The sequence below is a fragment of the Lynx canadensis genome, chromosome A2 (assembly GCF_007474595.2).
Source record: "Lynx canadensis isolate LIC74 chromosome A2, mLynCan4.pri.v2, whole genome shotgun sequence".
NCBI lineage: Eukaryota > Metazoa > Chordata > Mammalia > Carnivora > Felidae > Lynx > Lynx canadensis.
Genome location: NC_044304.2, coordinates 92,378,256 through 92,393,211, shown reverse-complemented (window position 1 = coordinate 92,393,211; position 14,956 = coordinate 92,378,256). Strand labels below are relative to the sequence as shown.

General features: G+C 37.7%; 1 protein-coding gene across 1 annotated transcript in view; it reads right to left on the bottom strand.

Annotated features, from left to right (window-relative positions):
• The window catches only part of ZNF804B (zinc finger protein 804B), a 511,823-nt gene that overhangs the window by 93,217 nt on the left and 403,650 nt on the right, over positions 1 to 14,956 (bottom strand). Inside the window, exon 2 of the mRNA XM_030307906.1 lies at positions 11,131 to 11,274. Within this exon, the coding sequence (XP_030163766.1) occupies positions 11,131 to 11,274 (144 nt within the window). The remainder of the gene's footprint in view (positions 1 to 11,130; positions 11,275 to 14,956) is intronic.

The following is a 14,956-nucleotide window of genomic DNA, read 5'->3' as shown; positions in this document are numbered from 1 at the left end:
TACACTCTACTCTTATTTTCCTCCATAGCACATAGGACTACCCAGTGCTCTGCATATTCTATTATTTTCTATCTTCTTTTTTAGAAGAAGATCTTATTTTCTATTTTCTGTCTTCTTTTTCTATTTTCCCACACTCACTGTGATGTCAGCTTCACAAGTATGGAGATGATTGGTTTATTACTGTATCCCCAGTAACTGGAATGGTATCTGGCCCATAGCTGGCTCTAAATAAATGTTTCTTGTGAGAAGAAATGATGAAGAGAAATGTCTAAATGTTTCCAGAAAGAAAGGATTGGGATTAAAAATGACATATAACTTTTCAACAGCAACATTAAAGTTGAAACCCGGTTGAAAAATAAATCAAGTATAAAAGTAGAATAAGCACATTTGCATTTACTGATAGACGTGGGTCCCACAGTTTTACCTTGTGTGTCTTAGGAAGCTTCTGGGGACTAGGTTCCAGCAAAAGGAGGAAATAAGATATAGGAAGTCATAAGATCAAGAAAATGAGGAATAAAATCTTGGAGAGAAGCAAAAGCAGTCACAGGATGATGATAAAAAGAAGTCTCAGAACAGTAGCTGTGCAGCAGGAGTGACGAGCAACCTGAGGGGACTGGAGTAGAAAGAGAGAGGTCTCTACCACATATTTCTCTAAAATGGGAAGGAGGGGAATAAAAAACAAAACAGAACTGACCTATTGCCTCATGTATCTGACATTTTGTATTAATACGTCGTTATCAGAGGCACTGGTGGTTCAGTCAGCTAAGCGGAACTCTTGATTTTGCCTCAGGTCATGATCTCACAGTTCACTTCAAGCTCCGCATCAGGCTCTGCGCTATCAGCGTGGAGTCTGCTTGGGACTCTCTGTCTCCTCTCCTGCCCCTGCCCCTCTCTTACATGCTCTCTTTCTCTCAAAAATAAATAAATAAATGTTAAAAAAAGACCTTGCTATTATATATGGTACATAGTTCAGAGATAAATTTGTAATAGGCAGTGATAGAAAACAAGGCAAATATAAGAGTAAAGCAATTTCTAACTCCAGGAAAAAAGAGTTGTACAAGAAAGAAAACATAATCATGAGGTAATAATATTATATATGAAGCTCAGACAATTTACAAGTCACAGTGACATAAATTCTGGGTATCAACTTACCACAATAAAATAGAAATCTTTATGGACTGACAAGATGTAAGTGAAAACATATGAAAGCAGAATAATATGTAAAATAAAATCACATTTTATGTTTACATTTCCTATAAAAGTTAACAATTTGATGTAAACGTTTAGACACTTATCTAAAAAGATAGGGACCAAATTGTTACTATATACTTTTACTCATTATTCTATACTTCTGATTTTTAATTTTTGATACAAGCAAGTATTCAAGCATTTCTTTTAATAATTAAATTTTGTGTAAAATATAGATCCAAAATGCAATTTTAATTTTTACATAGTATTCCAGTTTATATGTGTCATAATTTAGTCATTCTCTGGTTTTTTTTTTCATTGTATGTTTAGAATGTTTTCAGTATTTTTCTATTTTAAACATCCTATACATCAATCTTTGGAATTCATTTGATTATTTTTCTAGAATACATGCCAGATGGAATTGTTGATGGGAAAATTCCCATTTTAAGTCTTTTGATATAATCCAAAACTGAACATCAAAAGATTGAAACAATTTATATCCTCATAAGGACTGTTTACCAGTGTTTGTTTTCTCACATCTTGTCAACACTGAGTAGGATCATTCTTTTATCATATTTGACAACCTTATAAAAAAAAAACTCTCCAAGTTTGTATTTAGTTCATTATTAGTGATGTAGACCATGTGTTCATGTGTTGCGAGCCAATGGCAATCGTTCGAATGCACCCCTTCTCACTTTCTCTCCTTGTCACTGCTATATAATGATTTCTGATCATCTCTCTTGGGCTTTTAGCCTCATATCTTATCACAGAGCCAAGCTCTTGCCCGGTGTACCATCTCTTAAACTGCTTTCAGATATATTTTTCTAAATCACAAATCTGATCATATCATTTGCTCGCTTAGAAGCCCTTGAAGACTAGCAATTTCCTACAAAATAAATTCTAAAATTCTTCAAGGGGCACACCAAATCAGCACTGATATGAGCTCAAGCATTTTCTAAATTATAAAAATGGGTTTTTATGACAGCCTTTCTTCAATAATTATAAACAATGTGGGATTAGGGGCCCCATCTTCTTTACTCTAACATTCACTCTATCTACTTAAGAAGCGTTTAAGGAGTGACATCACCAAGATGTCAAGGTAGGCTGTCCCTGATTTCACTCCCTTTTAAAAGAAGAACAGTTAATAACTGATTAAAAACAAGATACTACTATGAGACTCCTAGAAAATGGCAGTGAGGATGAAGCACCCCACCGCACCTCAGAGCCCAAGACAGACCACATTAGAAGGGAAAGAGAAGCAGCTAGACATTGATGTTATTGCCCTGCCCCCAGGCCAGTGAAGCACCACATAGAGAGATCTCCCCTGAGTCTCTGGTTCCTTCAGGAGAGACAGGGGAACCTAGGCAGGGACAACTGACCCCCACAGCACTGTTAGTCACTTGTGGAAGCCTCTACTCTGATCTCGCCCAACAAGTACTGCAGGGGAATCTTTGGGCTCAACCACCGGGATGTGACAGAGAAGTGGGGAGGGGCGTGCAAGAACCCGCGCATGAATCTTGGCAGGCACAGTTGATATGCCCAAGTATTAACCCAAACCAGCGGCTTTGCTAATTTGAAGAACCAAGGCAGTGGTGTACTCTGGCCAGGGAACTCTGTGGGGTATAGCTCTGCCTTATTTAGATCCTTAAAATGAGGAATTTGCTGGTCCTAGAGCTGAGTTTGCCCAACCCAGGCAGGGAGGTGAGTCATAGGTGTCCACCATTTGTGGAGAGTGTTTTCAGGCTACATCTGACCACCGCAGCTGGCCACAACTCCTGGAAGCTGTGAGTCCTAGCGACACTTGAGCAGAGCAGTGGGATGACAGAATGGATTGCCCCCACATCAAAGCTAGGACCCAGCAGAGAGGGTATCTGTGCTACACACAGGCAGAGGGATTAATTCATAGCCAAGCCTAAGGGTAGTCCCAGTTCGTCCCAATTGGAGAACTTGTTTGAGAGATTGAGAGTTACCTGGCGCATCCCCTTCCCTGCCCACTCAGACGAGGGAGCCGAGACCCAATTCTACCTGCCAGAATAAAACAGGAATAATGCTCCTTGACATGGCTGTTGGCAATGGTTTCTTTGATATGACACCTAAAACACAAGCAACAAAATCAAAAATAAACAATTGGGACTAAGTGAAACTCAAATACTTCTGCAGAGCAAAAGAAACCATCAACAGAGTGAAAAGACAGCTTACAGAATGGGGGAAAAATCTGCAAGCCATGTATCTGATAAGGGGTTAATAGCAAATATATAAATTAAATTCATACAACTCAATTGCAAAAAACCAAATAACTCAATTTTAAAATGGGCAAAAGAACTGAAGGGACCATTTTCCAAAAAAGGTAGACAAAAGGCTAACGGGTGCAAAATAAAGATGTTTAATATCACTAGACATTAGGGAAATGCAGATTAAAATCACAATGAAATACCATCTTATGCCTGTTAAAATGTCCATCATCAAAAAGACAATAGTTAACAAAGGCTGGTGTTGATGTGGAGAAAAGAGAACCTTTTGTGCACAGTTGGAATTGTAAATTGTTATGGCCACTATGGAAAACATTATGGAGGATCCTAAAAAATTAAAAATAGAACTACTATATGATCAGGCGATTCCAGTTCTGGTAATAATTTATTTAAAAAAACCCAAAAAACTCAAAAGACACCTGCACCCCCATATTCATACAAGGATTATTTATAATAGCCAGGACATGGACACATCTTAAAAATCCATCAACATTATACAATGGAATATTATTCAGCCATAAAAATGAGAAAATCCTACCATTTGTTATGTGGATGAACCTTGATTGTAGTATACGAAGTGAAATAAGTCAGAGAAAGACAAATCTTTAAAAATAATCTTAGTAAAAGGGATCAGAGTTGTGGCTGTCAAATGTGGAGGGTGGGAGGAGGGGGGATTGGAGGAAGATGGTCAATAGGAATACAATTCCAGTTATAAGATAAATAAGGACTAGAGATGTGATGCACATGATAACTATAGTTAACACTGCTATATGATATATAGAAAAGTTTTTAAGAGTAAATCCTAGGAGTTCTCATCATAAAGCAAAATTTTTTTTCCTCTGTAACCATCCACAATATATGTAAATCAAACTATGCTGTATACTTTAAATTTACACATTAATATATGGCAACTATTTCTCACTAAAACTGGAAAAAAATTAGTGATTTATCAACAGTGGATGAATATACCGATGTAGGACAGAGTGGTATTCAGTTACTCATTCTTTTTAAAACATATTTATGGAATCATTACTATGTGCCAAACACAGCTCTACACTTTAGAGAGACAAGGATGGATACATGGCCATTAGAACCAACAACACCCTCCTCTTCTCTTTGTGGAGCCAATGGCAGGGAGGAGGGGAGAGGACAAAAAAATAAAAAGGAAAAAATTGTGTTTACAGAGTAATAAGCAATGGTGTGCTGATACAAAAACACCCTGGAAAAATCAAAAAAACCTAAGAAGCATTGTTTGTAGTACTTGTGTATTTCCCACTACAAACCATGGCTGATTTCAAGCTACTGATGTGTTGAAGAGCCAGCTCTCAGAATTCTTATACATTGAACAATTGGCCTTGGAGAGCCAGCACAAATAGAGTCTGACCACCACTGAGGGCAAACAGAGTACTAAGGTTGGGAGAACTGACAACTGTCCACTTGAGGTAGAGTTGCAAAGCAGAGATCCTCCCCTGAACCCCCGCCCAGAGAAAGTGACATTGAACTACTACACAAATGAAGAGAAGAACCAGGAAGGTTCACATGGAAGAACATTACAGAGAGATATATTGCAAATGTCTTAAAGCAGGAAAGCACTTGGCACATCTGAGATACAGAAAGAGCTAGAATATAGATTTTTAATTTATTTTTTAACCAGGAGACAACCTTAAGATCAAAAAGGCTTTAACTAAAAAAGGTTGGCAGCAGCATTTTAGGAAAGCTGAATTGTGAGCCAGAAGCTAAGATCTTCTTTGAGTCTTTTGTACTCTTTTTGCTAATGGAGGTTCCAATTACTGCTGGGTAATTCCAGGGGGTGGGGTCAGTGAGGTATGTATATATACATTTATATTTACATATACATTTACATATACATATGAATGTACACATACACACACACACACACACACACACACACACACACACAGCAGAAAGCTGGATTATAGAATGCAGACTATAAACGAAGATAAGTAGTATTTTATTTCACTAGCATGTATGTTTCTGAGAATTTCCATCCCAGATACTTGAGTCTACATTTCATCAACTTTGCTGATCCTACAAATTAAGTTTTTTTTTTTTTTGCCTTGAAGTTTTTTTGCCACATTAAGAGGACTAGTAACTTAAACATATTATGGTGAAATATACTTTCAGGATAATTGGGGCAGTATTTGGAGAAAATTAAATCCACTTGGGGCACCTGGATGGCTTAATCAGCTAAATGTTCTACTTCAGCTCAGGTCATGATTGCATGGTTTGTGAGTTCGAGCCCCACATTGGGCTCCACGCTGGAAGTGTGGAGCTTGCTTGGGATTCTCAGATTCTCTCTCTTTCTCCCTTTCTCTCTGCCCCCCACCTATTTGCATTTTGTACTCTCTCTCTCTCTCCCTCTCCCTCTCTCAAAATAAATAAGTAAACTTAAAAAAAATCAAATTGTAGGAGCAAAGCAAGGGGTAATTGGACTGAATTTGTTTAGCAGTTGTGGGAGTCTTCCTCTTGGAGACAAGACGGCAAAGGTGATTCTGTTCTGTTATTTTATCCTGAGCAGGTAGATTTGGGGAGAATCCAAAATAATATTTTAAGAATGAATCAGTTGGAGTTGAAATTCAGGCTTGACAAGTTCTCCTGAGTGAAAATAAATCCAGTTGTGAGGCAAATGAAAATTAGGAGGATTAAGTGTCACATGTGAAGGATCTAAAAGTGGATTTGTTTTTTATTATTGAAGATATTTTCATGGATTATTTGTATGGGGATCAGGCTCCTTTGTTTTTTTCTAAATTGAGATGAGCCAGTATGTCTCTGAGGCAGGAGAGATTTTTATTGCATGAAAGGATGTGCAGTTTTCATTTCAGTATTATACACTTGTGGCTAACTGTCTTGAGAAAAGAATTATGACTTGTAGAGAGTCTCACAAGAAATTAGCTGTTATTAACATGTTAGCTATATTAATAGTTACACTGCTGTCTTTATCCAAGTGACTATAATTTGTATATACATTCAAACTGCTTTAGTGGTAATGCTCAGCATTTACACGGAAACATAAGTTCAAGGCAATAGCTAAAACAATGGAGTTATTTCCAAAAATGTGAGTTATATATAGAGCTAGGTTGTTAAAGCTAGAAATTTATTTTTCTGCTTATTGAATATCTATAAAAAAATCAGCTTTTTTTACTGACAAGCAATCTTTCTCTACCAATAATACCTAAGAAAAATATCTTTTAAAAAACTTTTTTTAATGTGTATTTATTTTTTGAGAGAGAGAAAGAGAGACAGAACACAAGTGGGGGAGGGGCACAGAGAGAGGGAAACACAGAATCTGAAGCAGACTGCAGGCTCCGAGCTGTCAGCACAAAGCCTGACGCAGGGCTTGAACTCAAGGACTGCAGGATCATGACCTAAGCCAAAGTCAGATGCTTAACCAAATGAGCCACCCAGGCACCTCACCTAAGAAGAATACCTTAATTTTTTATCAAATTATAGAAAAATTATATTAAATGCCCAATGGAATTAAATTAAAGCTATGACTCTCAGGCTATTTTACTTTATTTTTAAAGTCATATATTTTGACTTACTTCTCTAGAATTATAATATATCTCTGAATAATATAATCTTTATAATAAAATAACACAGGACACTGCTATTCAGGTACAAGACAATATAAAAGCTTGGAAATCACTTATTCAACTGAAGGAGCCTAGGGAATAATAAAAATTCAGATTACCTTGCTTCTCATTCTAAGTCATTCTACCAATGAGTAACAGAATTCATTTCATGTGAATTTAGAGTCACTTCAAAGTATACCAAAAAGACCATACTGTTGGAAGTTCAACAGAAGAGGACAGATATTTTGTCTGAATCCACATGGAAAATAAAATTATAGAAGCTATTCATATTACTCAGGCCAAAAAATATTCTCAGCCAAATCCTCACCACTATCATTATAATCATCATCACAATCAAGAAGAGCCCTTACTGAAGCAAGAACCAAACAGACATATTTAGCTTTGGAATTTGAAAAAAAAAAAGACTTTTGCATGTTTTACTTTAGTAAATACTTCCTTTTTCTGTATATGAAATTCAGTTTCATTTAAAAGGGAAATTGTAAACCCAGCTTCATTTAAAATTCAAGCTATTGTCAAAATTTTAGGCTAAAATAAATTTTTAGGTAAAAAAAAATTCAACATTACACAAGAAAGCAGTCTTACAAGGTCTACAGCACATTTAATTATTCCATTGTTTTCCAAAGTGGACTCTTGTATAAAATTCTGCACAATGCTAACAGATTTTGATCAAAGAGAATTTGGAAAATGCTGTCAGGTCAGCTTACCATGAGATCTCAGCTCTTTGAATATCCAGATAAAAATTGTCAATCTCTGCATTAAATACGCAGGAATATATGTTGAAATACAGCCACGAACGAGATGGGAGGGCATCCCAGGCAGAGGGAAGATTAGGAGCCAAGATGAGCAGGTGGGAAAGCATAAGGCATCTTTGAGAAACTGTAGGGAAATTCTGGAGTTGCAGGAGATAAATCTGGAAATGGAAGCCAGAGCCAAACTGTGGATGTTTTGAATTGACAGGCTAAGTAGTTCAGACTCTTGAAAAAGTCAGTCATCACCCCCTGAACGTGGTCATTTAAGAAGATTAAATGGCCATAAATGGGTAACCTGGTTTGGAGCAGGGAAACTACTGGAGATGGGGAGTCCAGTTCGAAGGCCCTAGCAAAGATTCAAAAGTGAGATTAAATACGAATGGTGAAAAGAGATTGCAGAACGAAGACCGAGAACAAGATCTACTGGAAAAGAATGAGAGGAATGAGACATAAGAGCTCCCCAGGATAGTGACGGTGACTTTAGTGGCCATAGAGAATCTGTTGCAGTTTCTCTGTGGGTGGGTCATGCTCTGGAACTGCCGCATGTCTTGATGTAGGGTTTCTATCATATAAGACCTAACATTCGCCAATACACAGTTAATTTCTAGTCATTCTTTAAGAATTCTACCTTAATTGTCATGTCTTCTTTCGTAAATCAGTTTTGTACACTTAGTATCTTAGGTATACAATTGCTAGTACACTTATGGTGTGTGGATGTGTCTGTCTCCCCAGTTGGGATGTCAGCTCCCAACTGAAGTTAGGGACCAAATGGGTCCATTTTTCACAACTAGCACAACAGTACATAACAGAAGTTCAACCCTTGTTTGGGGAAGGAGCATACCCAGGAACATTAGAGCACTGATAAGCCTAAAGACACACAGAAATAGGGACACACATAAAATAGAAGGCTGGAGGAAAGTTTGTTTTATCCACATGTTGGAAAGCCAATGGAAATGAGATTGAAGGAATTAATAAAAAGGGAAATTGATGAGACAGAATTCCAGAGAACAAGAGAGGCTGTGGCAGGTAGAGCAGGTGTGGAGAAATCACCCTCTTAGGAGTCCAGTGCTTTCTACAGTTTTGAAAACATGTCTCATGCCCTTCTATTTCCTCACCTTAGCTTCTTGTGTTTCCACTGTCAAGAATGCCATCCCATCTTCAGCCTCAAGTTCAACATCTACTTCTGCATGTTTAAAGCACAGATCAAATGTAGCTATCCCATGAGAACCTTCTGTGGTTACTTATTTTTCTAAATCATATATATGTAATATATATATATATATATATTACATATATATGTGTGTATATATATACATATATATATGTGTATATATATATATATATATATATATGTATGTATATCATCTCAAGACCACCTACATAAAATCCACTGGGAGTGATGCTTATGGAAATTTCTCTTTATAGACATATTCCATGTAATTAATAATGAATGGATGATAGAATTAGAATCATCATTTTACAACTTGAAATGAAGTAATAGATTTAAGCAAATGATCATCGATGGTTAGAAAAATCATTAGTGGAAAAAAGTGAGGTACTTAATGATGGATGGATCAAACAGCTATTATCTAAACCCATCTCTCAAACTTAAAGTCATAAAAATAGAGGCAATTAGACATCATATGCCTCTTTACAGAAGGGTACAATGTGCCTTGTATTTTTGCCAAGAAAAAAGTATGAACTTGAATTTGTCTAGATCTCTATATGTAACAATCAGTTTAAAAGAAATACAGAAGACAGAGGAAATGAGAAAAGACAGTATTAGATTACATTTAGCAAAATCCTGAATATGTCTAATTTTTTCAGCAGATAAATTGCAAGAAGTAAACATAAGGAGGGAATGAAAAACCTATAGTTGAAATATATATTCAAAGAAACTTAAACACGTGTCAACCAAAAGTATGGATATGTATGTGTGTATGTTTAGAGAGAGCAAGCACATGCATACACTAGTGGGGGAGGGGCAGAGGGAGAGGAAGACAGAATCCTAAGCAGGCTCCATGCCCAGCATGGGGCTCGATCACAATCACTGGACCCTGAGATCATGACCTGAGCTGAAATCAAGAGTCAGTTGCTTAGTGGACTGAGCCACCCAGGTGCCCCAATAATGGATATTTTGGACCCTGTTTGAAATTTTCCATTTTAATCATTTTAAAATGCAAGTTCCTGGGCCCCACTCAGAACTATTGAATTAGAATACCTGAAGGAGAGTCTGGGTATCTGCATTATCAAGTTCCAAAGTGATCATTATGCACACTAAGTTTTGGGAATCACAGTCCTAAAACAGTTTATTCCATGTCCTTGCTCTTGACTGAAAAATACAATAAATTATGGATACATGCCACACCTTTAAAAATAGAAACTGAACCTTGGATCTCTCAAGGACAAATATTTTATATGCACTCAGTAAATACTAGGGATGTTAGTCAAAATATTTGTTGTTGTTTAGTCTGAATAAATATTTTAGGTCTAGATTATAGGAGAGTTCCCCACACATTCCAAGATATCAGATCCATTTGGCATCAGGAGTGTGCACCTTCTCACAGTTGTTAGCCACAGTCAATCCTCTGACCAAGTGGAATCTCTTTCTTAGTGGTATTTAACACTCCTAATTCTTAAATGGCCAAAATCTTCATACCTCATGCAACAAGGGTAAAAGCTAACAGGATAAGAATACTAGCCTCCTCTTGCATAGAGAGATGGAAAGAGAGGATTATAGTAGCATGCATAGAATATCCAAACTGATAATGTATATATATGGCCCTTTAGGGAAAAAAATGAAATGTTTCTATATGAATTACCTCTCAACTTAGCCTCTCAGAGTTTTCGTATATTTGTTTGCAATGGTCCATTTATTAAGTAACCACTTTGACTTTCCTAAGAGGGTATTCTTTGGAAAATGTAACCTTTTAATGAGAATTGTTTTCCTAAAGTCCTAGTTTTCGCTAAACCTCAGAAATCTTGAAAGAACCCTATAACAGATTCTGTCCAGTGCTCTGCTTTTGCCACTATCTAGTTAGGTGATTTTGAATAGGTCACTCTTTTTACTGGGTTCTGGCTTCCCCGTATGTGTAATTCTAAAATAAATATCAGTCTGCTTTTAGATCTTCTTTAAATTCACCTACAGTTTTATGTGACTTCTAGGAAAAAAAATATTTCACCTAACATTTAAACAGAAAACAACCTTTCAAGAAAGAAAAATGGTTTCACCTCAGCATCTTAGATGACAATAAATAAGGCTAAATGCATACATTCTGTTGTGAAGGTACAAATCTAGGAATAAGAAAGATTTTTCCCACTCGGGCTTACCTGCTTATGAGCGTGATCGTAAGAATTAATATGATTGTCAAACTCCTGGTGCTTGTGATACTGCTTGTCACATAATTCACAGTAAAAGTTTGCCTTTACATCTTCCAGGGCCTTTGCTGTGGACTTCTCCTTTTCTGGAAAGTCCTTTAAAGGAGGAAAAAATGTTGGTTATATTTCTCTCTCATAGCATAACCAGATCTCACATTAACCAACTTGTTATTTAAATTTACTGTGACTGAAAGAATATGGTGAGGCTCATTATTTTTATTTATTTACTTTTTTATTTTGGAAATTCATGGCACTATGGAAATAACTTTCAACTCAGCCTCATTCCTAACTTATCAACAAACACAGAATGAATTCCCCCAAAGAAGCCCACAGTTGCAGCTTGGTCATTCTCTTTCTTGCCATCCATTTCCAGGTTGGTCTACTGAATCACCTAACTGAAAGACTCACCACAATTTCCTCTGCCAATCCAATGGCCGATCTCAAACACAAGCCTCCACTATGTCCTTGAAGCACCCATTACTACAAGGCCTCTCTACTATAATATTTTATTAGGACATTGATGACATTGTTTTATGTCATTCACTTACTGCTTCATGTGTTTTAGCCTCAATGAAACTGTCAGTGTTGGGACTTGCTATTCTATGCACACAATGCCTATTCCCACCTTGTCAAGTTGATGAGCTCCTACTCCTTTCCCAACACCCAGCTCTTTGTCCCCTCTGGAGTGCTTTCCCATGGCTTTATCGGAAGGACAAAGTGCCCATTTCGTTGCTTGTTACCAAACACATCCATGAACATTCATAAACACTTCTTCTTCTGATATTACCCCTTACGTTTCTGTTTCACACAATTCCATCTTCAGCCACTGATCTATCTACTCCATACAGTCTCCGTGGATGACCTCCATTCACACTATAGCTAGGGTCATATTTATCTGCAGTCTTTAATTCCAGGCTAAGCTTCTTCGACAAACATCAGTTCATGCTAGACACGGCCAATGGGTTTACCACATAGTTTTCAAAAACATTACTCTTATAATTTTGACTGTGCTTTATCACAGACAGAGTTTTGGCCACATCATTCCCTGCTTCAAATCCTCTTGAGCATAGAGAATACAGTCGGTGGTATTGTAACACCACTGCGTGGTGACAGATGGTACCTACACTGGCGGTGAGCATATACCGAGATGTTGAAACGTTATGTTGTACACCTAAAACTAACATAACGTTGGGGGTCAATTATACTTCAATTAAAAAAGAATAATAATCCTCTTGAATTCTCTGATTTCCTATAGAATAATAGTGATGAATACTTACTGAGCATAAACTATGTGCCACGTAGTAAGCTAAGTATGTGGTGAATTATCTCACTTATTCCTCACACCAACCCTATAAAAATAAGTTCTCTTTTAATCTACACTTTACAGATGTATCAATCAGCACTTAGAATCACACACTCATGGCCACTGAGTAAGTGGAGGGGGGATTTGAATTCAAATAACGTATGCCTAGCTCCCTTGTTAATAAACAAGATGCTTTGCTATCTTGAGGCCAGTCCTCTTAATGTACCGTACAAGCTCCTCCCTACCTCATCAGCGTCATATTGCATGAACCCATGCTCCCATATTACCCCCTTTAATTCTATAATCAGACAAAGTCACATGATACTAGATTATCTTTTTTCATGTCTATGCCCATACATCCTCTGAGGGCAGGAACTGTTTTATTCAACTTTGTGTCCACAATGCCAAACATATTGTCTAGTCCAGAGTTACCTATTTAGTATACATTACATAAGTTAATGGATAATAGTAGCCTACATATTCACGCCTTCTGCCATTCTGCAATTCCTCTATTATCCCAGTGCCTAAAGAAAAGAGTGACTGGCACATAGAGGGTACCAAATAAATACGTATAAAGAATGAAGAGACAGGGGGTGCTGAGTGGCTCAGTCAGTGAAGCGTCTGCCTTCAGCTCAGGTCCTGATCTCAAGGTTTGTGAGTTTGAACCCCACATTGGGCTCTCTGCTGCCAGTGCAGAGCTTGATTCAGATTCTCTGTCCCCATCTCTCTGCCCTTGCTCCACTTGCACACACACACTCTCTCTCCCTTAAAAATAAATTAATAAACTTTATAAAAAGGATGAAGAGACAAAATAAAGGATGGACTTTAGTTCTGTTTCTCCAACGTGACTAACACTCTATAGAAAGAAATCAGTTCATTAACCTGAATCACAGGACCATTGCTGACCAGATAAGAAAGCAAGCACAGGGAATGTAGGCAGATCATCACAGGTTGGGCAACGTGATGGAGCAATGAATTTAGACATGGGAGCATAATGATTCAAGCCCAAATATAAGAGGCTAACACAACATGGCACAAAAAGCAAGCAGGATGGGAGTACCATTAGCAAACAACAAAACTAAACCAAATATCTGGACTGTCTATGTAAGAGAATTAAAGTAGCAATTTGGTTACATTCTAGGCTAATGGGGGATATAAAAACTACTGACAGGATGTATCCAGTAATGAGAACACGGACTTCAATTTCAGGACAAAAACCCAGTTGCTCAAAAAATTGAAATAATGGCTTGTTAATGTAGTCACTTGAGAACTGAGGCAGAGGTGTAACACCGAGGTAGAGCTCATTCTTTTGAACTAGTAGCCTTACAGTTAGAGGCAACCATTATTTCTCATCCCATCTTTCTCCAGGGATCATTTTACATGTCCTTTACATGCCCTGTCTAATTTCAAAGACTGGGACTAGAGACTACTTAGGTTTACCCACAGTTTTTCTTACATGATCACGACACTAGAATAACAACCTTAGAAAAGTGACCATGTGCCTTGGACACGGAAAACCTCTGCTTCAGTGATCAGAAGTGCCTCGGCTTCATTAACTGGAAGTGGGTGGTAACTGAGAATTCAGGGGAGCTAAAAATAACCTCTCATGTTATTCCCGATCATGTGGAGGATTTTTTAATGTTTATTTATTTTTGAGAGACAGAGCAAGACTGAGCATGAGCAGGGGAGAGGCAGAGAGAGAGAGAGAGAGAGAGAGAGAAAGGGAGACACAGGATCTGCAGCAGGCTCTAGGCTGTCAGCACAGAGCCCCACGCAGGGCTCAAACCATGAACCCTGAGATCATGTGACCTGAGCCAAAGGCAGACCCTTAACCCACTGAGCCACCCAGGCACCCCTATATGGAGGATTTTTATAACAACAGCTCAATGACTAGGGGTGAGGCTTCTGCAATTACTCTTGGTATCTTCATCTACACAGCATTTATTACTAAAAAATCCTTTAATTATGACATTAAGTGAATTTCATTGCAAAATTTATAATTATAAGAGAGTTACCAACATTTTAGCCATCTCCTGTGAATGTCCACATTTCACCTTTATCAGACTAAACTGCATGCCCCATTTCTTAATTCATTTTTCTTGCCGGGAAATGGTGCTGCTATCCCCATCTTCCTTCCTTCTAAGGAATTAATGATATTCCCCGGGGCATATTCTAGTTCCCTTATTAAGAGAGGAGGAATACATATGTGGGAAATAACTGCCATTAGCATAGCACACAGAGGTCACAATCTAGGGTGTCTATCAAACCCAGAAGTAAGAGCATAAACTTAACAGCAGGTAATTGGGGGTCAGAAGTGGGGAAGCTGAGACCTGAGAATGAAAGTCTCAGGCAGAAGAGAATATAAGCCAAGAGTTGGATAGGGCTAGCGGAATCACAGAGGAAAAGAAAAAAAAATAATAAGGTTTGTTAAGCATCTTTGGCAAAATTGGAAACTGTGGTTGGCACTAGAGCTGA